Here is a 25,936-nt window from a genome sequence, read left to right as displayed (position 1 = left end):
GTGTGTGGTGAGTATTTCTTAACTTCCGATAGGAAGTTATTGTAATTTGTCCTATTTGTCAAATTTTAACACTTCTCTTTCACTTTAAGGTCCCCAGAGTCGAAATAAAAGATTTTTATAAAGATGTTTGAGCGTGCGTACGTACGTTCGAACATCTGTACGTTCGCGACGTTTTTTCGCCGTCCATAGCTCAAGAACCAGAAGTGATGTCGACTTTAAATGAAAGGGCTCTCAAGAAAATTGCGTGGGTGGTTTTTTTTACCAAAGCAGTTTAAAAAAAAAGGTAAAAATTTTGGTTAACTCAAAATATCTTACGAACCAAAAACACTAGAGACTTGAATTAAGCGTTATATTAAATATTGTAACGTGATACCAAACAAGTATATTTTTGGAAAAAAATACAATTAACGTTTGTTTAAATAAATCAAAAAAAAACTGAGAAAAAAATGTGTCACCTCGAAAATTTTACGAAATGATTTCATCTCCAAAACAATTTTGTGCAACGAAATATAACTTTTTTTAACATCTGGTTAAATTTTAAGAAAAATCAAATTGACAATTTTTTTTACTAAAAATAAAAACCTAAAATAAAACATTACTCAAAGTTGACGGTTTTTTTACTAAAAATTAAAAACTTAAAAGATATTTAATAAAAGTTGGTAAAAATTTATTTTAAACCCAAATATCTTTGCAAAATTTGAAATTATGGGTTCCAGCTAATTTTAACTTATAAAAATATTGATTTTAGCTTTCTTTAAAATTTTAAGAAACATTGAATTGACAGTTTTATTACAAAAAATAAAAACCCAAACAAAAAATTTAATAAAAGTTGGTAGAAATGGATTTTCGGCTCAAATATCTTTTCGAAACTTTGAGATATTGGCTTTCAACTACTTTTATCTTTTAAACAATATTATTGTCAATATTCAGTAAAATTTTGACAAAAATATAATCAACAAGTTTCTTACAAAAAATAAAAACCTAACAAAAAAAACAGTACTAACACTTGGTAAAAATTTACATTCGATTCAAATAGCTTTTCAAAAATCTAAAAATATTTTTTAAATTTTTTTTTTATTTCGCAGAAAATATTGTTTTCAATGTTCAGTAGTTTTTTTTTATAAAAATCCAACAGTCCGTTTTTTCATGAAAAAAGTAAAATCTACAAAAAATATAACGCAAATTTGGTAAAAATTGATGTTCGGTCCTCTCTGAAATTAATTTATTCATCAAATTTGTAAACATTTAAGAAATGCTACTTAAATTGGTAAGCATTTGTTTTCGACTAAAAATCTATTAAACAAAACGAAAACCTACAAACTTTTAAACAAGACAAATGGACATACGGAATGGGAAGTTATCAGTTATCAGCTTCTTTTTCAAAATGTTTTAGTTTGGTATCACGTCACACAATTTTATCAAAGTTGCTACCGATTGGTTTGTGAGATGTTTTTTGGGTAAACCAAAATGTTCTCACCCACTCAATTTCTGAGACCCTTCTGCATAGCAAAATGTTTTTGGTATACACTGATTCTTGAGATAAAAAGAAAGAAGAAAAGTTTCTCGAACGTACACGAGCGCACAGACATCTCTCGTAAAATGATTGGTTTAGATTATAGGGACCTTGAAACGTTGAGAAATTTTACTAAACCTCAAAATCGTCATTTTTCGTAGAATAAAATTGTTCTGGAGGTAGACTAAATTTGAATTCTAGAGATCCTGAAAGGTCAAAAAAATCAAAATATTCAATTTATCAAGTCGGACCTATACAAAATAAAATGATTTTAAAATTAAAAAGCTGCACTACGTCATTAATAAAGTTTTTGTATTTAAAATAAATGCTTCCAGTGACACTGATCCCAGACGTCTAATTATTAATTAAATTCATCTGGGTATTGTAAAATCTTTAGTTTCCATTGATCTGAGCATTAAAGATCTAAAGTATATGTTTTCATTTAACCTTAATTTGCACAATTTCTTCCACACCAAATATACGTAATATTTATCCGGCGCATTTACCGCCAAAAGAAACAACAACAGAAATAGCTGTTCAGCTTATTTTTCCAAGATTTTCAATTATTGCGTTTCTTTGTCCTAGATTCATCCATATATACATTAAAGACAAGGAAACCTCCATATAACCTAATGCAGATTCTCCAATGTACGTTTTAAAATCCAGAACATTCAACGTAATTATCATTATAATTAAAATGTTCTGGGGCATTAGAATTCTGCTTCGATGCGTGCAATATACTTTTGCGGTATAGAAGTTCCCGAACCTTGGGGTTAGCTCTCATAATTAATATGAAATGTTTAAAAGTTGAACATAATTATTCTTATATGTTTAAATGTGTGTATGTGCATGTTTAGAAATACACTTTACTTCAGAGATATATTCATAAATAGATAAACAAATAACTCGAGCATAATATTTTTGTTAATAGTTTTCTTCTTGAGCGTTCTGTTGCAGGAAATGGAAACACATTTAAATTATTTACCAAGGGTATTTGAGTTTTCTTGAATATTATATATGTATAGGTATACGTATTATGTGTGTTTTGAGTTTAGGTTCTCTATTGCTGAAATTAAAATTGAAAGACCTACTTAAAACCTAGCTATTCGAGCAAATTGGATTCATCGGGTATTCGGGTAGTTTTGATATTTGCTAACCTATGATCAACTGCTATAGCCTTTTTAGTAAATCTTTTGGTTAACCTACAAAAGTGGGTTAAGTTTTTAGTGACCAAATATTCCTACATTAGCAATTAACTATTTTAAATGGATGCAGAAATAAAAATTTTCACTGAATTCAACAATATTGTAAAGCTTACCGGTTTTGGCTCCCGCCGGGGAACTGAGGAATGTCCTTCACTAACCTGCAATTAAACAAACAAAATTTTGTGTTAAAAAGATGAAGTTTGATAAATTTATTTAGTGAGAAAATATAAAAAGTTATGAAGTTGTTTCCATTTGTATAATCAGTGGGAGTCTCTATTGAAGCAACAAATTACTAAAGTTCTTAATTTTCGTATCTTCAAGCAAACATTTGTCTTCTTTTATTGAGAGTTTAATATTTAAATTTAGGTCAAATAACACATCACACTTCTTTTAAAATAAGTGGAAACTAAAAACTGAGCTTGGTTTTGAAAGTAAGTAATATTTTTTTTACTGATTTGAAACACCTTTAGAGTTTTTTTCATTTTCTTCAAAAGGATCGTCGATCTTGAAAAATGTTTCAATATATTAAATAATTTACTTTGTAAAAATTAAATTTTTTCAATAGAGTCGAAATTAAAAACAAATTGTAAATTTGTTTGGACTTTCATAAAAATGAAAACGGTTCGCAGCACATTAATTTAATTAACATCTCTTTTGCTGGTTTTGCTGATTTTTTCCAATTAAATTATTTAAATTTAAGTCAATATATATTAACAATAATATTGCTGGTGTTGTTTTGGATAATTTTATTTAAATCGGCAGATTAAAAATTGTTTTCCAGGAAACCGAGGCGGCTTTATCAGGCCTCAGTTTCCTCCTATTGTTTTGAAGAAATGTGCTTTTTCGTTTGCTGGATAAGTGATTTTTTTTGACGCATGGGAAACTTCTTTTATAACTCCAATCTATAAAAGTGATCCAAAAAAAAATCATTTCGAATTATGGACTAGTTAGTCAACTTTCGGATAGTCCAAAATTAATTCAAAAAATTCTTTGTAATAGGTGAACTTTTCTTTAAAAAAAATAACATCTCCAAGACAACATGGATTGATACCTAATCTATGTTGTCTTGTACTAATTTAACCCGTTTTTCTGACTTTATTTTAAATACTATTAAAAAGGTTTTTAAATAGAATCTTGTCTACATTGATTTTGAAAAAGCATTTGAAATAGTATATTATGAAATTTTAATTCAAAATCTGAATGGAATAGGATTTCATTCCAAAATGCTTGATTTGTTAACTTCATTATGTTAAAATTGATTCGACAGTTTCTAAATCAATAAAAACTACATCTGGAGTTCCTCAAGGAAACCATCTTGTACCACTACTTTAAAAAAAATAACATCTTCATGACAATATGGATTGATAACTAGAAGGTCAATTTGGACTAATTTAACCCGTTTTCTGACTTTATTTTAAATAATATTGAAAAGGGTTATCAATTGGATATTGTCTACATAGATTTTGCAAAGGCATTTGAAAGAGAATATTATAAAATTTTAATTAAAAAAAATAGGATTTCATTCCAAAATGCTTTATTTGTTAACTTCATTATGTTAAAATCGATTCGACAGTTTCTAAATAAATAAAAGTTAAATCTGGAGTCCCTCAAGGAAACCATCTTGGTCCACTACTTTTTCTTACATTTATTAATTATAATTATTTATCATGTCTTATGTTTGCAGATAATCTAAAAACTTTTTCATGTATAAGAAATCCTTTTGATTGTTTTCAGTTACAAGAGGATTTTAAAAGGCCTTAAGAATGGTGCCATAAAAACAAACTGCTTCTTAATATTTCTTAAGGTCAAAGTTTTTCTTTCAATCGTCGTTTATCTATGTTTTTGTCTCAGTATTTTATTGATAATATTGGTTTAGAAAGAGTTTGTATTAATAATAATCTTGGCGTTATTTTTGACTCTTATTGAAAGTTTAATAATGTTAGGGTTTGTAATTCGTACAATTTTTGCATGTCCTTAGAAATCGAAATACATTTTATGAAGAAAATCATAGATCCAATTATGCGTTAAATGAACCTATGAATCGCTGTGTGAGAGAAATAAATGTTATCTTAGATGGTTTTGATTTTAACTATACTAGAGACAATTTTATAAATATGTTAAGTTTATATTTATTAAATTAATAATTTATATGAAAAATTGTAATTCCAATTGTATTGCAATTGATGAAATAAAAAAAACTGAACAATCGAAGGGGAGAAAAACGGCATAAGTCCAGTAGTACCTATTATTATAGGAAACCCAAGTTTTAACTTTAAAAGAAACAGTCTTTTTTGAAAAGAATTCGGCTCACACACAATAAGTTGACACAATCAGGCTTATGTATATGTAAGAACGTATGTGCCTTCATTATCAGATAAAATGTATTTTAATAGCAAATTGCAGTATTGATGTCAATCGAAGTTCAATAATCTACTTACAGCTAAATTTCATGGAGAGGTTCATAAACTTTAGGTCACTAAACTTCAAGGCAAACAACCCCATTTCGATGTGTAGCTGTAGCTCATATTGTTATAGATCGCAACAGGTACATATAGATAATATACTTGATTGTTGTCTTACAAATTTAACTTAACCCACAAAAAAAGTAATTTATATTCACAACAATGCTGGCCGAATTAAAAGCGAATGGAACATATTCGAACACGTTCTTAAAGCCTTTGTTGTTCCTGCAGTTGCAATTAAAACCTTTTCCGTGCTTAAAAATTACAATATTTTTCTTGTTTTTGTTGAATCTGAACTTATGAACTTTTCAATTGCCATATTATTTACCTTGTTAAAAAATGCATCTCAAGTTTGGATGGCCCTTCCTTCCCCCACATCGCAAATATCAAACAAAAAAAACACAAATTAATTTAATATCAATTCTTAATTTGTTGAAAGTTAAACTCTAATCATTAACCAGTTTGAATCGGTTTAGGCGCACATATAAAGTGTTTCAGTATAATTTCAATTTGTTTAAATGATGACAGCGATGTTCATTTCTTGTTTATTTATTTTTGCAATTTGTCATTTTTTTCAAAAAAGTCAGGAAGTCAAATCTTGCATCTGTTTGCAAGATTATACATTATGTATTATAAATAGCTACGTAATACCTGTGACAATGTTACTTTTCGTAAACAATAGGCTTTGAAAATACTTAAGTGTAGGTTATAAACCTGTCTGTAGAGAGCCAGGGCCTAGTGACTTACAATTTTTAATCATTCCTCTTTGCGAGTAGTGTTGGGAATGGATCGGACCTAAAATTTGTATATCGAATCTGAACGGCTAATTTAAGATAGCACTTTTCATGACAAGAATTACAAGAGGCAGTACCCGTAAAAAAACTTTAGGTGGTACAGGCGAAGATTAAACCCAAGATTTCTCGCATGATAAGCCCACCACATTAACTATCACGCCATGTTCTTCATAAATTATTTTTTTAAACATGGCTTAAAGGTGCGGTAGACACCTTCTTAACAAGTGGTAAACCTTTTTTTTTGAATTGGCTACAAATTTCTCATTTCAAGATGGAGCTTTTAACTATAAACAAATATTTACACTCTCACAATATCCTTATCCCCCAGCAATCAAGAAATTAAATTGATAAAAAGAAAATATCCAAATTTATCTTTAAAAGGTTAAAAGACATATTTCAGAGAATTCACCACATAAACAGACTAGACAAGCAGACTCAAAAAAGTCCTTGGAATATGTCATTTACATATTATAGCATCGAAAAAGGTATAAGATATCAAAGAAAAAGGAATGTCTACCTTCAAACTTGAATGGATTTTATAAAATTCGCCTCCATTGTTCTAGAAATGATGAAATAGAAATTAATGGAAAATAAAGGTTTGAAGATGATATCACATCAATGTCAATGTAGAATAGAAAGTTCATTATACATATCTATGTATGTACCTTCGTAAGCTATAAGTTTATATGTACATATATAGAATGTATACAAGTTTATGTATACGAATTGAGGATAGTGGTATATTGAGTGACGTCACGATTCAAAGGGTATCTTATCGTCATCGCAGAATGGAAGGATTCTCTATACTGCTATTATAGGCTACCTACGCACATTTGTCCTTAAGCTTTATTTGGATAGACATTTTATCGAAAGGGCATGTTGAATGTAGGAGTTGGTACGTGATTATAATAATATTCATTTGAAAATCCTAAGATACAATAGATATGAACCAAACTTTACTTTAAAGGGTATTTAAGCCATTGCGAAATTAAATAAACTTCAACAACGCAACACCCTGAAACTATGTACTTTCATTGAAAAAACAGGACGAGAATCAAGAAAAAAGACCAATAAAAGTGAAGACAAAATGACAGGTAAAATCAACAGGTGGACACATATCATTTTTTTAATTACGAATTAAAGAGAATGCAAATTTGATTTGGAAATAATATTGAGGAATTCGAAATACAAAAGACTTTAAAATGGCACAATTGAAAACTGCGACATTTAACTCATTTGTTAAATTGAAATTACAACAACTTTGAAATTATAAACATTTCTTAAATTTTTTCAAATTTGATGAATGAAATTAATTTCAGAGATATCAAGAATCAGACATACATTTTTACCAAATTTGCGTACAATTTCTTGTTGATTTCATATTTTTATGAAAAAAACGGACTGTTGGATTCAAAAACAATATTTTCTGTGAAATACAAAATTTTGAAGACAATATCTATAATTTTTGAAAAGCTATTTGAGTCGTAAGTAAATTTTTACCAAGTTTTTGTATTAGTTTTTAGGTTTTTAAGTTTTGTAACAAAAACTGTCAATTCGATTTTTCTTAAAATTTAAAATTAGTTGGAAGCCATAATCTCAAAGTTTTAAAAAGATATTTAAGTCAAAAATCAAATTTTTACCAACTTTTGTAAAATTTTCTTTTAAGTTTTTATTTTCTGTAAACAAAACTGTCAATTTGTCAAAATTTTACTGAATCTTAACAACAATACGCTTTAAAAGATAAAATTAGTTGGAAACCAATATCTCGAAGTTTTGAAAAGATATTTGAGTCGAAAATCAATTTTTACCAACTTTTCTTAATTTTCTTGTTTAGGATTTTACTTTTTGTAAAAGAACTGTCAATTCGATTCTCAAAATTTGTCCGAGTGTTGAAAAAAATATTTCTTATCAGTTAAAATTTTAGTTGTAAGTCATAATCTCAAATTTTTGAAAAGATACTTAAGTCGAAATCAATTTTTACCAACTTTGAGTATTGTTTCTTTAGATTTTTATTTTTTATTAAAAAAAATGGCAATTCGATCTTTCTTAAAATTTTACCAGATATTAAAAACGTTATTTTTCGTCGCACAAAATTGTTTTGGAGACAAATTTATTTTGTATTCGTAAAATTTTCGAGGTGACACATTTTTTTTCAGTTCTTTTGATTTATAAAAAACAGTTCATCCGATTTTTCCAAAAATATTTTTGTTTGGTATTACGTTATAATATATTATATAAAATTTAATTCAAGTTTCTAGCGTTATTGGTTCGTAAAATATTTAGGGTTAACCAAAATTTTCACCTTTTTTTAAACTGCTATGGTAAAAAATCACCCTTTCTGCATCTTTTTGCATTATTATCTGTATAACAAAATTTATTTGAAGTAGATATCTCTTCTGCTTCTTGAAGTATAGATGATAAAAAAACCTCACGAACGTACGTACACACGCACGCACAGACATCTTTCTAAAAATCTTTTATTTCGACTCTAGGGACCTTGAAACTTCGAGAAATGTCAAAATTTTCAATTTGACAAATCGGACCCATTACGATAACTTCCTATGGGATGTTAAAAAAAGCTATCACTTTCATCCTTTCAAAATGGATTCGAAATCAATAAATATCGTTACACTAAACGCTCTGAAAGCAACCATACTTGAATTCAATTTAACTGCTTAAAGTTCTATTTCGATTTTTTCGAATTAAAAATAAGAGTTCCGAAAAAAAGCAAGCATACGCCCAAGTCCACAGTTCTTACGCTCGCTGTTTAAAAACTCGACTTTCCGTTGTTCTTTAAGTAGTTTTTTTTTTTTAAGTTTGATTCGTTTAGGATGGCGAGAATTTTAAAAACTCTCAAACTGTCGAGAAACTTGCGTTTTAAGAAACTAAAACTAGGTAAAAAGTGATTTTCGACTCAAATATCCCTTCAAAAATTAAAAATATTGAAACTATTTTCATGTTATGGTTAGGTTAGGTTAAAGTGGTTGCAGACCAGTTTAACGGCCCATTGTGTTACCTTACGAACATTGATGCTTTCTTTTAAGCTCAATGAAACCAAGAGACTGATTATGTAATTATGATTAAGGTCTTTAGATCGTTATAGAAAAATTCTCATAGTTTATTCCTGCGCTTTTGAGCTAGAGCAGGGCATGTACAGAGAAGGTGAAGAGCTATTTCCTTCCTTCCTATTTTGTTTCATCTTTTAGAAAATATTGTTTTCGACATTCAGTATAGTTTGTATAAAAATAAAACAGTCAATTTTTTTTATAAAAATTAAAATCTACAAAAAATAGTCAAAAATTTGGAAAAATGTATGTTCGATTCTCGATATCTCATGAGTAAATGAAGGTGTTGACTTCCAAAAATGATTCCATTTTGTGATTAATTTTTTTTAGACAAATCCAATTTGTATTCGTTTACATACAAAATAATAACTTTCAATAAATGTTAACAAAACACGGACTCCTAGAAAAACAACAAAGAAAATCTGATAACAAATACCTAGTTTTCAATTTAATTTTAGTTTTTGAAACACTTCTAAGGCATGTAGATCAACAAATTGGTCTTAATATTTTAGATCAAAAATGTAAATTCACCAAACACTTTAAGGAGTAGTATAGTTAGGATATACAAATGTCACAAAAACCCTCAATAAATGGAAAAAAATGTAAAAACCATTTTCGAAAATGTTTGTGTGTGTTTAGTTCAAGCATGTATGTTCCCATATATACATATTTTTTTTTGGGTGGCGCAACAGTCCGCTGAGAACAATTATTTAGGTTTGTTATTTCAAGACCCCAAGGCCAATAGCTTATGGAGGACAGCCTCTTAAATAACATTCATAAACAATCGAAATATTTCAATTCCCTCCTTGTCAGTAAATGTAGTATCTACAATTCTGTTGACCTGGATGTTGCATTTTAAATGTTGCATTTCCTTAGATTTTGGTACCTCCATAAATTCAAAACAGTTGAAATTAAGTCTAGATAACACCTTCAAAAATATATTTCAGATTTTTGATAAATCAACTTTGTTAAAATATGTTGTTGCTTTCGTGTATAGTGTTTAAATATATAAACTTAATATTTATCATAACTTATTGCACACCTTATTTAAATTGAAATCCAAGTCTTAAAAATAGCAAAATAAAACACTGAATCAAAGAAAAAGCCGGTAATTTTCTTTGTTTACATTCTGACGCCTACAGTACCATTTTTAACGTCTAGATTGCGAGCAACCAATACAATCAAATCACTCAGAATTTTCTTATATTTTCCTTCCTTTTGGAGTGCATCTTCTATAAACTTAGTTTCTTCGTATCTGTTTCCGCCGTTGTACTCGTATCTTTACCTATTTTTGTGAAATAGTTTTAGATTTGTTTTCTTTTTTAATTTCTGTATTTTTCTTTTTTTTTGGTTATTTAAACGAGAACCACAACAAAATGTAATCCCGAATAAGCAACAACGATATAGCCGCCCCTACCTATACATACATGTAGTTTTATAGAAAGAAAGAAAATAAATATTCCATCCAGGGATGAATACAAACAAAAAAAAAGAAAGGGAAGAGAAGGAATTTAACAAATTAACTTATACATATGAAGGATGGTGGACATATATGTATAAGTTAAACATGCACATGCACCATATTGCTGCACTACCGGTTGGTAGGTATGAAATGCACAGCAAAAGGGAATGCGAATGGTTAAAGGAAAAGTTCAATGACATTTCTGGCGATGACGACGACGACGACCATAACACAAAAGCAAAACTCAAACAAAAACATAAACATAACAAACACAAAAGGGAGATGAGAAAATGGAGCCGACGACCGGCGTTGAAAGTTTGTTTATATCGTCGTCAGGGATGTTGCACTGTTGCACCTAACTTAAACAAGCATCAGCAGAAGAGACAGAGAGGAAGTTGCATAAGCTGGGTCATGTTTTTGTTGTTGTTTTTATTGTTATTGTTGTTGACTTAGAATAATGATGATTATGACATGCTACTGGATGGCGTAAGAGGGCGCTAGTGCGTAACGTAATATTCAAAAACGAGCAAATTACAGAACAGAAATAAAAACCGCTAAATCAAGTAAAATCTATCTTCGATTTAATGCACCTTTCAAAAAGTAAGAATCAAAAAGAACTTGATCATATGAGAGCCAATTTTCATATCATTTTCATTATCTTAAAGTTTCAATCGCAAATGGTGAAGAAATAAGAAATTGTTTAGTTGTTTTTTGGGGATGGGGGTGACATCAGTGAACCTCTTTGATTACAGGATGGTTTCCTGTTTAAATAGGTTATTGACATGAATTTCCCAGAGTTTTGCGTAAGTGTTTGTGCGAGTATGCCCGAGTACATTCCGTTCCCGTGTTACAACATATGCAACAAAAGATAAAAGGACTAGCTATAATGGAATCAACGTAAGATTATACGTTTGTTCTATAGGGGACGCATTAGTCCGGTGTAAGACCCTTTTTTAATTCTTTTATTTCTAAATAGGCACAAGTCTAGGGAGAATTTGTAAAGCCATATTATATCCAATGAGGGAGCGATAGTTATTTAACACAGCCATAAATTCAAATGACGTTTAAATAACACCTAAGGGTGCAATGTCTTATCGAGGTGACTACGAATGTCTAGATTCATAAATAGCCCTATATATACCTATAAGCTTAGGATATTTTATCTATGTTTTTTTTTTGTTTTTATTTTTTAATAATAATTTTTTGATTGATATTGTGGCTAATTGGCAAGGCATGAGTTGTATGAATTGATAATCATCGAAATTTATTAAGAACGTTTTCTGTTATTGACTGATAGGAATATTTTATTGTGTTTCAAATACGAGGATTGGATTGAATAAAACATGGTTACGAAATTGAAAGATTATCCATTTTAACTTGCATTGAAAAAGAAGTTACTTTTTGGTAATAATGTAGAGGCAAGCCGATTTGATTTTGATTTTAATTTCGCAACTATTAACGATCTTTTTTAGCCTTTAAGATTTTTTTTATGAAGAATTAAGTAAAACAAAATTTTTCAGATCAACGTGTCCTTCGTCGGAAACTTAATTTCGGTTCGTGTTATTTTTCATGCGAATTTTACAAAACTTCGTTGGGTCGCATCGCGATGGATATAAATTTCAGATAGTGATGTGCAAATTCACCGATATAACGAAATTGCGATGTATTTTCGATAATTTGTTATAAAATAACCAAAATTGTTTATTTATTTATTTATTTATTGTTTATGAAAAGGAAACTATTCAATTATATTACGCTAGAGTTTTTAATAAGTGTAAGAAAGATGCACCGATTTTTAATTCAAAACTATCGAAAAAAGGCCCCTTTCTATATCGAAACATAGATATGTTTTTTGTGTTATTTGAAGTGTCAAAAAAAGAAGAATATATAAAAACAAAAATTTAAACACAGTATTAAGTGCGTTTTTTTGGTATTCCATATAAAGTACAGTGAGAAATTGCCAACAAAACCGATCGGCAGTAGCCAGATTTTTGTATTTAAAAATTGGTACAACTGAAAGGAGATCTGTCAGAATTATAATTAAAAAATCACACCGATAGAAGAAAGTTTTGTGAAAATCAATTGGTAAAATTAACTAGCAAAAAAAAACTAACTAAAATTAATAAAATGGACAGTTTTCAAGAAGAAATGGTAAGATAACATCTGGAAATTGAGATTCTATAAAAAAAAGTTCATTTAACAATTGCTTCAAGGAGCTGGTATGTTCGTAGACTACTACATTAGCATGTGGTGTTGAAGCGAGGTTAAAGATCGCCTCAATTCTTTATATACCTGAATCGAATTGAAATGAGCTTGATTTGAATCGATTCCGGTCGGGGATCGGATTCTATTCAAAATTTGTGAAGAAAAATTTGTGTGGAGGAGTTGGTTTCACAGATAATTCGTTATGATCTTTTTATTTGCATGTTTGTGTACAACAAATTTAGTTTAGTTTTAATCAAATTAAAAAAAAATCACATGTTGCTGAACTATTAAGTTCTTCATTGTTTAACCCGAATGAAACTATCTCACTTGCACTTCATAACAAACATTGAAACACCATTTGCATTTTTGAAAGTGCTGTCAAACTTAACATTTTTAAATCTTCTTGTGCGGTGGTAACACTACCAAATTTATTTAATCTAAACTGAGATAAACCTTTGGTGAAAAAATAGCAAAACTTAATTATATTTTCTATTGTTTTTTCTTACAAAATAAGCAGAGTTAGTCCATTTTCACTAAATAATATCAACAGTAACAGATTGATTTTTTCCCCAATAGAAAACACATGATTCCAAATGCACAACTAATCAACGAACACAGCCATCGAGATACATCGTACCAACATTTGAGAACGAAATCACATAAGATCCATTTGAAACTGGTATAAATGCCGAAAACCTATCCGTAGTAAGATTCTACTCTGACTTTTATCGATAGTATTCATACTGCGGATATTGTTTTTGTTATTCGTGTAAGATCCTACTATACTATGGATAGATTTTCCAACAAAACACGGGTATTATTTATTTGTTTCAAAGACCTAATACAAGTTAATATAAATAGAAATGAATAGTGTAGGATTATTTTTGGACGCCAAATTCAACAAGATAAGGGCTCGAAATTTGACTCGACGGCGTAAGTAAACTTATTTTCTAATCAAGTTGTTTTTTTGTAGTTTTACAATTCTTCGTATCTTCTAATTCTCTTCCAGATTCAAGAAAAACTTTCGCTTAAATAAAAATGCGTAAGCTTTTTTATTGGGGCAGATTAAACATAAATCGGTTTCCGAAAGCAGTTTTCACAATTGGGGTTTTTCTTTTTTAGTTCAGAGCTGAGCACTGAGCAGAGTCTGAGCAAACAGAGCAAAGTAGAGTTCTGAGCAGAGTATATTCAGAGCTTACTGATTTAATTATTAAACAACTTGAGCACTAAACTGTCATGATTTGAAAAACAATCACAGCGTTGGTCCATTTGACGCCTGAAATAAATTTGCTTCATAAAAATGATATATGCAATTCGTTTTTTTCTAAATTATCTTATATTCTGGAATCGAGCGACCATTACGCGACTTACGCCATTTTTATTGTTTTGACGATGATTTTTTTGTATTTCCCGGCTTTCAAATATCAAGTTGTTTGTGTTCAGCATTTTACTCCGTTTGCTCTGTTATTTTATTCTAAGCTCGCAGAACGCGCTGTGAACATGTTCAGAGATAAAAAAGAAACACGAATTTGAAGCTCTGAAAGATCAGAGCTCAAAAAGAAACACAATTATTCTTTTGACAGTTCGAGCTCTGCTCTGAACTAAAAAAAAAAACCATAAATAGGAACCTGTCGGAGGACTTCGGAAAGCATCGGATTTAAATGGCATGCGTTTAATTTTTTCGAGGAAAATTTCTGATCAGCTAATCGGAGAACTACTTCGAAAAAAAAAATAACGTCTTAACCCGGAAATTCCGCTGAAGCTTTAGAACCGGAGGTATTGACACATGTGCATTCATTTCTCAAACGTGTTACATTTGCGTATAAGTATAATTTTTAACATTCAAATTATAAGAATGTCAAGAAAAATTGTATGTTTTTTTGGTGGCTATTAAAACAGATGAAAATGAGAAAAAGATATTGCACGATAGTAATCTGCTCACACATTCTCAAAACACGTTCATTGCATAAATGGTCATCAAATTTGTGCAATCACAATACACACCATCATAACAATGATTTAAATTTTATATAAAATGGACAAAAAAGAACAAAAATGCAAATTTACAATACGCACAATAATAATTATTATTATGAAACTTACTTCCATAGCATGAAACCTTAAGTCACGTTTAAAATTCATCTATAGATATTGAGACAGCGTAGATATGGGACTTATAAAATAGTAGTAGGAGCATTGCAAAATGTCTTACGCATTATGACGCATAAAGAACCAAGCCATATAGACGAAATATAAAGAGGAATAAAAAAGACAGATCATAGGCTTCAAACAAAAGATTATGCCCTACAACGCTGAAAGTTTGTAGGCATCCAATAAATTGATTTTACAAAGGCTGCGTATTGTCGTGATGAAGCCAGTTTGGGACGGGATACAAAAGGAAGTACATTTCTTACAGTTTTTTTCCCCCTTTGTTTCTGATGCACTAGCTTATATCTAACCGATTAGCAAGGTCCAGAGAAATTTCAAATTAATTTTCTTTCAAATCTGTTTTTGCGTCCAATGACCGGCCTCGACCTCATACAAATCAAATTAACAAAACCTTAAACCCATACGAGTATATTTTTATGGTTTTTATAAAAAGTTCAGTATGTTAAATTGAGTTTAATGTGACACTTAAATAAACAAGTGCCTTAAGTCTTCGGTGGCTTTCTTAATGGTGTTTTTAATCGAACTTTAGGCTACAGTATAATTAATTATTTTGATGACTTATAAGACAAATATCATGCGTCATCAAACTTCTAAAGAAGTCGACGTTTTTTTAAAGAACGCTACAAGTTTCTATCTTTTTTAATGCAACAAACACTTAAAAAGTTTACGGTTTTTAAAAGAAAGAAAAAAAAACGCTAATAATAAAACAAAGAAGTCCTTCAGTTATACAGGGTTATCCGCTTTCTGCGTTTCAGAAGTAAAGTTTGAACGTTGACATTACGTGTGAAACACTACATTATTTAAAAGACCACCACCCAAATTGTTGCAAGCATCGATTCTTTTGAGGTAATTTTCGACGACTTTTCGACGGTATCTTAGCCATAATTTGGCAAATGTTGGTTTTTAAATGCTTCAGAGTTAAAGGTTTAGCTGCATAAACACCGTCTTTTGCGTAGCCTCACAAATCCATCGGTGTCAAATCGCATGATCCAGGTGGCCAGTTGATATCGCCACGACGAAAAATGACGGGGTCAGGAAATGTCTCTTGCAAAAAAGCCAAATTCGCATATTTAAGAAAACAAATTTATTCGTCTCGAAAAAAATTGTAGTTGATACGAACTGTCAAGCTTTATTCGCGTTCCACACTATCCACACTCGCAACGAATAAAATAGTGCGTACTCAACCTAAAAAAATCATTTTTGGTTTGGTTTCGGTGGCGAATGGTATTCGGCTGTGACTCCTTGAAAAAATATTCGCGACGAATTAAAAATTCTCATGTGAAAGAAATGTCAAAATCGGCGAATATTCGTTCATTCGTTGGTCGCGCTCATGTGAATAGTGCTTAATGGTCATTTATGGCTGAAACAAATAAACTCTTCAGCTTGGGCTTCGCCTGACGTTTACGAGTTTAACCATAGGAATTCAATGCATGCTATCACAATGAAGCTTCGACCTCACGTTTCATTTGACAATCGTAAGGAAATAACGTAATGTGACTAGAAACGGAAGCTCTAGTTCAGTTTGAACTAATTTGCTAAACATTTGCTTTGTCTGACAGCTCAACTGCTGTAAAAAAATGTCAACAAACAAAATATTTGCTCTTTGGAGGGATGTAATAACAGAAATGTCACCGTTACGTAGACGAAGCCGAAGCTGAAGCGTGTTTGTGATTCAGCCATTATATATTTATTACTGATGATAAGGTATTACGTACACATAAAACCAATCCGCTTTGGCAACATTGCTCAGTCTTCGACTGCAGCGCTTACTACATTTTATTTAATGCAACAATCATGACGTTTATACTCTTTTGTGGGTGATCTTGTTACTTATTCTCGTAATGGATACTCTTATTGCAATACACTGTTATAATCCACTTCTGCAAAAGCAGCGGCTCCTCTCTTTTTGTGCCTTTTGCTGTAACTTTTGTCAGGAATGTTTGTTCGTTTTTTAAAGCTGATAAATGTCAAATGTTTGTATTTATATTATTTCTTACAATTGCTTCTTCTACTACATTCAATGGCGGTTTTCTTTTGTTGTTTTGTACACTTTTGTTGCTGTGTTTCTGTTTCTGTTGTTTTTGTTGTTAATGTTGTTTGTTGGGTTCATCCATGATTGTTTTTAGTCATTCCGTTTCCTCGTTTTCATCGCATTCACGTTTGGTTTCGCCATCTCCTTTTCATTTAAAACTTCTTTTTCGTTAAGTTTTTGGTTTAAGAAGTTGTCTTTGTGTGGTACTATCCTCGCGTATTATTATTATGCACATCTTTGGGTTCGTTACACTCTTTGTTTTGATTCTAGTTTGTTGCTTTCTTCTCCATTTTGTATCTTGAATTGCATTTTCCATGTTTCTTTGCCTTTGCAGTTTTGCAATACAGACAAAGAATATAAATATGTGTACGTATGTAGTATTATTTACTGTACACCTAAGTTGTGACGTCAAAATTAAAGGGCATTCACTTTATATACAGAAGTTTGTTTACTTTTGATAAGTTGTTATGGTCTGATGCTTTGTAGGTAGAAAGATGTAAACAGATCATCTTACGGTGTAGAAAGTTTGCAGTGTGTTGGTATTTGTAATTAATTTTTTTTAATAATTTTGATAATTGAATTAATAATCATGTGTATACATTCTACGCAATGGAATTCATAAAAGTAGAATTAGTCCCAAAACCAAGTTCTATTTACGGCAAAAGTAAATTTAACATCTTTGTCTGAAATGGTCGTTTAATGCTTTGGGGAATACCAAATACTCAACTTAATATGTAAAATTTAAAACCTACTGTGAAGCATGGTCAAGGGCGGATCCAGACTTTTAATCAGAGGGGGGGGGGGCACACACTTAACATATAGATGCGTTTTTACTCACCACTTAAAAATTTTCTTTAATGTTCTGCAAGGGAGGCTGAGAAAATTAAAATAACATAATATCCAACTTAACCTTACATTTACACATTTCAAGGGCTGAAGTGACAACTTTAGTTATAAAATTATATAAAGATATGGTCAGTTTTTTTTCAATTCGGAGGATTCACTACATAAGAAAGCAATCCAAAATTCCAACAGTTGTCTAAATATGTCATATTCAAGAGCTTAAACACAATAGTTTATAGTGTTTTTGGTGCATTTCACACAGAAATGTCAGAAACTGTTTTGAAACGGAGCTTTTCTTAAAGACTTTTCTTGTTTCCATTTCTAATATTGCGAAGAACGCTACAAAAATCCAAAAATCCAAAAACTCAGAAAATGAGAGAGGACCTGATATGAAGAATTGTCTTGATTTTTTTAACGTAGTTTTTTCGAATTCAATTTTCGGGGGTCTATTGTTACTATCGCTATCAGTGTGCTTACTCGTAGATTATAGAAAACATTTTGATCTTCAAAAAGTCAACAAAAGAAACTTAAAAATTTTAGAGAAAAAAATGTTTGGTTCATGAATTTAAGGATATAGGTACATGATTTTCCTAAAATTAAATAAAAACAAATTGGGGCCAACAAATAAGTTGGGAGGAAACTTTTGTGTGGCACTCTCAAATTATACGTTTCAGAATATCTTTTCACTTAAAATTTCAAGAGTTTCAAAACCTTTATATCAATAGATATGAAACGTTCATTATGTTTTTCAATTAGCCATTAGTTTAACAATAATGTCACTTTTACTATTTTTGGGACATTTATATTATTGAATTTCGTGTTTAAATCTCAGCTCTAGAGAATTCAAAGCAAATTCACTTCAAAAAGTAGATTTATTTAATTTTTGAAAAGTTTTTGTATTCAATAAAAATTCAGTTTTTAAAGAAAAAGAATGCACGACTGGATTGCAAGACCTTGCTAATGTCTTCCAAAAAGTCTGTTTAAAAAAAATGTATTATATTTTAAGATTTAAACATGTATCCGCAAAATAAGTTTTTCTCAAAAATTTAAATGCACTTTTATTTCTCAAAAAAACTATTCTTTTTGGAAAATCAATAGAGCGTTTTTTTTAATTGATTTTTACATTTACAATATTTAAATTTTGTGTGCAGTTGTTAAGTACTCTTTCTGAGACATCGAGTTTTGTTAACAATTATCAATTTTTTTTTTAATATGTAAAAAGAAAAAAATATAATGACATTCTTAAGAAACGGTTTTATGATACTCTTCTGGATCAATACAGAAATGTGTTTTTCTTGTAGAAAGAAGCTAAATTAAGGAAAAAATTGAGAAAGTTTCGAATTTTCGTATTAAAGAAATGGAAACAAAAGCATTTTCCAGAATTTTCTACAATTTTAATGTCATGTTTGATTAAAAGCTCGAGTTCGAAATTTTTTACGAATTACTTATTTTTGAGACGTAATTGAAGGCGAGGTTCAGGATTTAAGGGAAACTTATTATTATCAATTTTACATATCTTATTCATTGTTTCTTTTCTAGAATCTGAATATTTGCTCTTTTTCTTAGAAACAAATTTTATGAAAATAATTTAAAGCATTACTAAAGTTTTTCCAAATTCTAAATTAAGTGAAAAAAAAAATTTTAGTTGTTTATGACAGCAAATCACTTTTTGGTAAATGTCGTTTAATTACTAACAAATCTTTAGATAAAATCTTTATTTATACAACTTAACTGCATAAGCTTTTTGGCTCATAAGACCCCCCTGGATCGTCCATTGGTCAAAAGTTTATGTATTTGTGTTACGTTATTGGAAAAGGGCTGAGTTTCCGATTCATATTATGTTCTTGGTCCAGTCCTCTGTTCAAAGTTGTACTTTTGGCAAACAAAGTTCAAGGAAAAAATAAATAATTTAAAATATAATGGGAGTCAGATCCATTAACGCAATACGATGGTTTTTAATTCTAGGGAGTTCCTATTAAAATAAAAACAAATTATCTCCAGTGGGGAGTAATGACCCCTACGACCACCACTCTGGATCCGCCATTGAGCATGGTAGCGGCAATGTTATGGCATTGAAAACTTAGTTTTTAATTTACTCAACTAGAATCTTTTGGCAGGTGCTTTAAACGTGGGGCTGGTGAATAATTTTATACTCTAACAAGTTAAGAAATGATTGCCTTAGTTGAGGATTGAAACAAGTTTGCTCCGGAAACAACTTCCAAGCTAGTATGCATTCAATAAAAAACCAATTGTAGGAAGTCATAAAGAATAAAGGAGATCCTACGAATTACTGGGATTTTTAACTTCCCATAAAAAGGTATTGTATTTTGATATATCTCGACGTTTCAAGGATCCTAGAGTCGAAATAAGAGATTTTTAGAAAGATGTCTGTGTGTGCATGTGAACGTAATTAATAACAAACAAAACAATACTAAATCTTGGTAAAAATGTATTTCGACTCAAATAGCTTTACAAAAATTAAAAATATTGTCTCCAAACTTTTTATTAACAGAAAATATTGTTTTCGATATTCAGTAGTTTTTTTTTTATAAAATCCAACATCCCGTTTTTTTCATAAAAAATAAAATCTACAAAAATAGTACGCACATTTGGTAAAAATTGATGACCGGTTCTGGATATCTCTCAAATTTATTTCATTCATCCAATTTGTAAAAATTTAATAAATGCTACTAACTTTGGTAAACATTTGTTTTCGACTAAAAATCTATTTAGAAAAACTAGATTTTCAAACTTAACTTTTTTTTTATATGAAAAATATTTTAAATAACTCAAAAACTTCTAAGAATAATTCAACTAACAACTTTTTTAACCCAACACGAAAACCTACAAACTTTAAAGCAAGACAAATCGACAGACGGTATGGGAAGTTATCAATGGAGGCCGCATCCCAGCCTCTTTTTATAATAAATATTTTATCTCAGAATTAACAAAAAGAAAACTACCTACGGAGACATTTTGGACTATGCGTAAAAAGGCATGTTTTAAAATTCCTCAGATGTGACTTGATATTCGAAAATCAAAATCAAATTCGAAGCGTTAAGATTCAATTGTTTTTGTTTTTTGAAATTATTGTGGTGTATTAGGAATTGAAGGAAAAAACATCGGTAGGTTTTCCGATTTGTTTTAAAAGAAATTAAGGTACATAAATCTAAATCCTTTCACCTAAAATGAGGGAGACAATGAAAGAAAATGGCAAGTTTTTTCTTTCAAATCCTTCACTTTATGGTAATGAAGTTTTTTTTTCATTTACCTAATAGTAACTGAAGGTATTAAAACACAAAGAAATTTCCTACCATTAACCCTGCGTAAGCAAATATAGCTCACTACCTTAGCTTAGCTACCTCAACCATCAATAGGAGATTTTAAGGAACCTTTTTTGATGATACGTATAGTATGAACTATGTATACCTTAAATAGCTTTTATAGCTATTCTATATAGACTTTTAGAGTTTACATTTGCCCTTTTACAAAATGTCGGCGTCCTCCCTCAGCGTTTATTTTGATTTTTCTAGGAAAATAGGGAACACAAAATACTTGCAAAGACATCCGTCGCGTCGTCGGTCGTCGTTCGTCACAGCTCTTCGTCCCGTTCTATGTCTCTTGAATCTCATCTTTCTTAACATTACCATCAACAAACTATTTGTAATGCGCACTGCCCTTTTATTTAGTTCTGTTTACGTTAAAAGTAAAAGAAAATATACGAACCTACCATAAACATACTTACAATAAGAAAATGGGAAAATAAGATAAAAAGGAAAACAAAAATAATGTCTGAAATTTTCCGACTGAAGAGCAAATAGCAAAACACTACGCAGTCGTTGGACTAACCGGCTTTTTTCACCCACTTCTTTATGTATTGGTTTTTGATATAAAACGGCCGGGTGTGTTGGAGGGGTATTGCCAGATTTCTTAATTAAAACACAATTAAATTTAAAATTAAAAGTTTTAGAAAGTAAACAAAAATTATAAACAAATTCTTCATCTTCATTTATAACTTTTTTCGAAGGAGGAAAATTAAAGCCTTAGAGAAGTGACTTTTCAATTTATAGAAATAGGTTTGAATCAAAAATAAATAAAAAATAAAAACTTTTAGGTATCAATATTTATTCACACAATTGAAATGTCAATTTATAACAATGATAAAATAATAATAATAGAAAATAAAAAATGTAACAAACAAACTTCATAGTGGATCAGATTTTTTTAAAAAGAATCACTGATTTTTTAGGCATCATTACGCTGTATTTTAGCGATTTTCAATTTGAGAACTTTGACATTTTTAACGTTTCAAGGTCCCTTGAATCTAAATCAATGATTTTTAAAGAGATGTCTGCGTTAGAAAAATCCAATATGTATTTATTTTTTAGAAATGCTACTAAAATTGGTTTTCGTCTAAAGATTTCGTAAAACAAAAAAGATTTTGAAATCAGGCTGTTTCATCATATGCAAAATATAATAGGTAAATAATTTGAAGTCAATATTTTTGTTTTTTCTAGATTTTTGTGTGTTTTAAAAAAGTTGTCATTTGAATTTTTTTAAAAGATTAATTAAAAATTAATAACAACTTTTTAAAACACATAAAAACCTAGAAAAACAAAGATATTGACTTACGAATATTTTGTTAAAATTTTAAGCAAGCCAAATCGACAGACGGTATGGGAAGTTATTAGTGTGGGTCGCACCCCATCCTCTTTTTTGTTTTAATGGATACAACAATTTTTTAAACAATATAACTCTTACGGTTTGGCAATGACAATGATACCTTAAACACTGTTGTTGAACCTTCAACAGTTGTTGATCTTAGGTACTCCTTGCTTTCGTTTGTATGTATCTCTGCCATTAAGGAAGTGCGATAAATGTTTTTATGATTTTATACAAAATTACGTGAAAATGTCTATAAAAAGGTAAGGACCCCATTAAATCGACACGGTTTGATTTTCTTTACAGAAATACTGATCCTCCTTTTGTCATGGATTCACAATAATAACAATCCTTCGTATGTATGTATATTTAACAAAAATAGCATTGCATTTGTATTTCAATCCAGGAAGGTACCTATCTCTCTCTCTTTCTATTCTATTTGCACGTAGAGCCAATAAACAGGTCATTCATACCTTTATCCGATGGATGTTAACGAAACCAAGATAGAAAAAGCGCATGGGCAACCTATTCTTTAATACTCGTAGGTATAGTAATAGTTAGACATTGGCATTGGAACACCTGAAGAAATTGATACTGACTTTATTATTTTTATTTAAAAGAAACAAAAGGACTACGAGTTGGACGTCGCCGTCGTTGGTCTTTGTGTGAGATTGAGATCTGTTGAATTACTTCAAGAAAATATCCTTACCTAGGTGAATGCCAGACCAAGATTTGGAAACAATCTTAGGTCATTGACCATAATTTTTCATGCACTCCACACAGCCAGGCACATTTTTCTAGCGAAATATTATTTCTGTACATACATATGTAATTGGAAATGTGTACAAAAGAAAAATAGCTGTTTTAAAGTCATTGATTTTATGCGTGGCCGCATTTCGAATTTTTAAAATCAAACAGGCGCTAAGCTTAAAGAAATTAATATTGTTACTATATCTAAATCTAATTAAAACCGCCATTTTCTGAGGATTAACTGATTTTCTGAGTTAAACTTTAATTTATTTTTCAAGGCAAGATTTAAGAAGGATTCTCATATTTATGCACTGACTAGCATTGTCAAGAAATCTATTGTTTTGTAGACTTTTGAAAAGGTTAACAGACAGGCTCTGATTTACGTATAAGCTTTCATCTCCAGGAATTTCTCGGAAATTGTTATTAACGTATTTCAAATTTCTAGAGTAATATCTAGCGCCTCGGTTTGGGATGAATCAGAGTTTTCAGACTTATTTGAAACGACATACAGCTCAGGGCTACATATTAAGCCTAATAATGTTATTTGTTATTTACTTTCAGTAGTAATACTCTTCGCTGATATCCAAGTAAATGTTTTCAGCAACTTATTCAATTTTGTTAATTATAAATTAAATATTTTTGTATTTATTTATTTTACTTTTTATATTTGTTTTCATTATGGAATGTTAAATCAGCAGAAGACAACAGGATTGCCATGTCCTATTTCTTAGTATATAAATATTGTTAAATTTTAATGAAGAAATAAGGAATTTAATAATTATAAATAATGAATGATGAATGATGACGCACTTCGCGTTCAGTTCTTGAGTACTGAGTTAGATCATAGTTCATTGGTCTTAATCGTGGGGTGTTAAATGTTTTTATTTTAGGTTTGTCCTTAGTAACCCTTTTGTAATAATTTTTCAAAATCTAACGAAAGAAAACAATTTGACATAATATCGATTAAAAATGTGTTTGAATAAAGTCTTTTGCAATAATCTAATAATCAAAGTTTAGACATTTTTTTGAGCGTACAAAAATACTTTTTTAAATATTATTTTATTTAAACAAATTTGAGCAATTTAATCGAGTGAAACACTGTGATTAATTTAAAAAGCCTCGGTATCAACTTAAATTTTGTATTGAAAAACTAGAACTTAGACGTAGACGTGTAGCAAGACTTTAAAGTAAAATTATTTTTGTGAGTTAACTCAACAGTAAAAAGAAACAATGATAACATGAATACTCAAAAGAGGAAAGAATTACGATTTCAATAACTATAGACCCATAGGTAATATTTCGAAAATTTACAAGCTCTTCTTCAAAACGCTTTACAGGACCATTTAAGAAGGCTTTAATAACAGTCAACCGAACAAGCTGGATTAAGAGAAAGATTCTTATCAACAGACCACTTGCAGACAATGAATCATAGAAAATTGGAATGAATTTAGACTATTTATTTGTTTTCCATTAATTGAGTTTTGTAGAGGCAATAAAAGATTATAAAAAGAAGCTTGCTTAAAAGTTTTGTAGGTTTTCGTGTTTTTATTTTAAAATTACCAACAATATTTTTCATATCAAGAAACAGTTTAGTTTGAAAAGCTAGTTAAATAGATTTTTACCAATTCTACTAGCGTTTCTTAAATTTGTACAAATTGGATGAATGAAATTAATTTGAGAGATATCAAGAACCTAACATCGATTTTTACCAAAGTAGCGTACTATACTTCTTGTAAATTTTATTTGTTTATAACAAAAACGGGCTGTTGGATTAAAACAAAAACCTATTGAACCTCGAAAAAAATATTTGCTGTGAAATAGAAAAAAGTTTGAAGCCAATATTTTTAATTTTTGAAAAGCTATTTGAGTCGAAATTCAATTTTTACCAACTTTTATTAATTTGTTTGTTTAAGTTTTTATTTTTTGTAAAAAAACTGTTTACTCGGTTTTACTCAAAAATTAGAAGAATGTTGAAAACTATACATCTTATAAGTTAAAATTAGTTGGAAGCCATAATCTCAAGTTTTTGAAAAGATATTTGAGTCGAAAATCAATTTTTACCAACTTTGAGTAATGTTTTGTTAAGGTTTTTATATTTTATAAACAAAACTGTCAATTTGATTTTGATCAAAATTTTACCAGATGTTAAAAGCGTTGCTGCTTTTCGTTGCACAAAATTGTTTTGGAGATTCAATCATTTTTATTTGTTTTTTCGATTTATAAAAATTTTTCTAAAAATATACTGGTTTGGTATCACGTTACAATATTTAATATAACATTTAATTCAAGTCTCTAGCGTTATTGTTTCGTGAGATATTTAGGGTTAACCAAAATGTTAACCATTCACGCAATTTTCTTGAGAGCCCTTTCTGCATCTTTCTGCATTATTATCTGTATAACAAAATTTCATGAGCTCCATATATGAACGACGAAAACGACGTCGCGAACGTACGGACGTACAAACGTACGTACACATGCACGCACAGACACCTATCTAATAATCTTTTATTTCTACTCTAGGGACCTTGAAACTTCGAGAAATGTCAACATTTTTAATTTGACAAATCGGGCCCATTACAATAACTTCCTATGGGAAGTTAATAATAAAAAGTTTGAATTGGCTTTGAACAATTGGGCCTTATACCTGTTTAGTTGTAAGTCTTCCCCTGTCATGAGGGATAGTTTGTAGGATTTGTGTCCTGTTTATTTGTTGTTGTTATTTCAAATAGCAGGGCAAGTTATGATGGCGACATGCAATCCCAGGGCACCCTGCC

General features: G+C 29.9%; 1 protein-coding gene across 1 annotated transcript in view; it reads right to left on the bottom strand.

Moving 5' to 3' along the window:
• LOC129942280 (uncharacterized) overlaps nt 1-25,936 on the bottom strand; it is a 340,223-nt gene that overhangs the window by 41,264 nt on the left and 273,023 nt on the right. Inside the window, exon 5 of the mRNA XM_056051178.1 lies at nt 2,832-2,876. Within this exon, the coding sequence (XP_055907153.1) occupies nt 2,832-2,876 (45 nt within the window). The remainder of the gene's footprint in view (nt 1-2,831; nt 2,877-25,936) is intronic.

Source organism: Eupeodes corollae, chromosome 1, assembly GCF_945859685.1.
Source record: "Eupeodes corollae chromosome 1, idEupCoro1.1, whole genome shotgun sequence".
NCBI lineage: Eukaryota > Metazoa > Arthropoda > Insecta > Diptera > Syrphidae > Eupeodes > Eupeodes corollae.
Note: the sequence above shows the minus strand (reverse complement) of the source record. Positions and strands in the feature narration are given on the sequence as shown.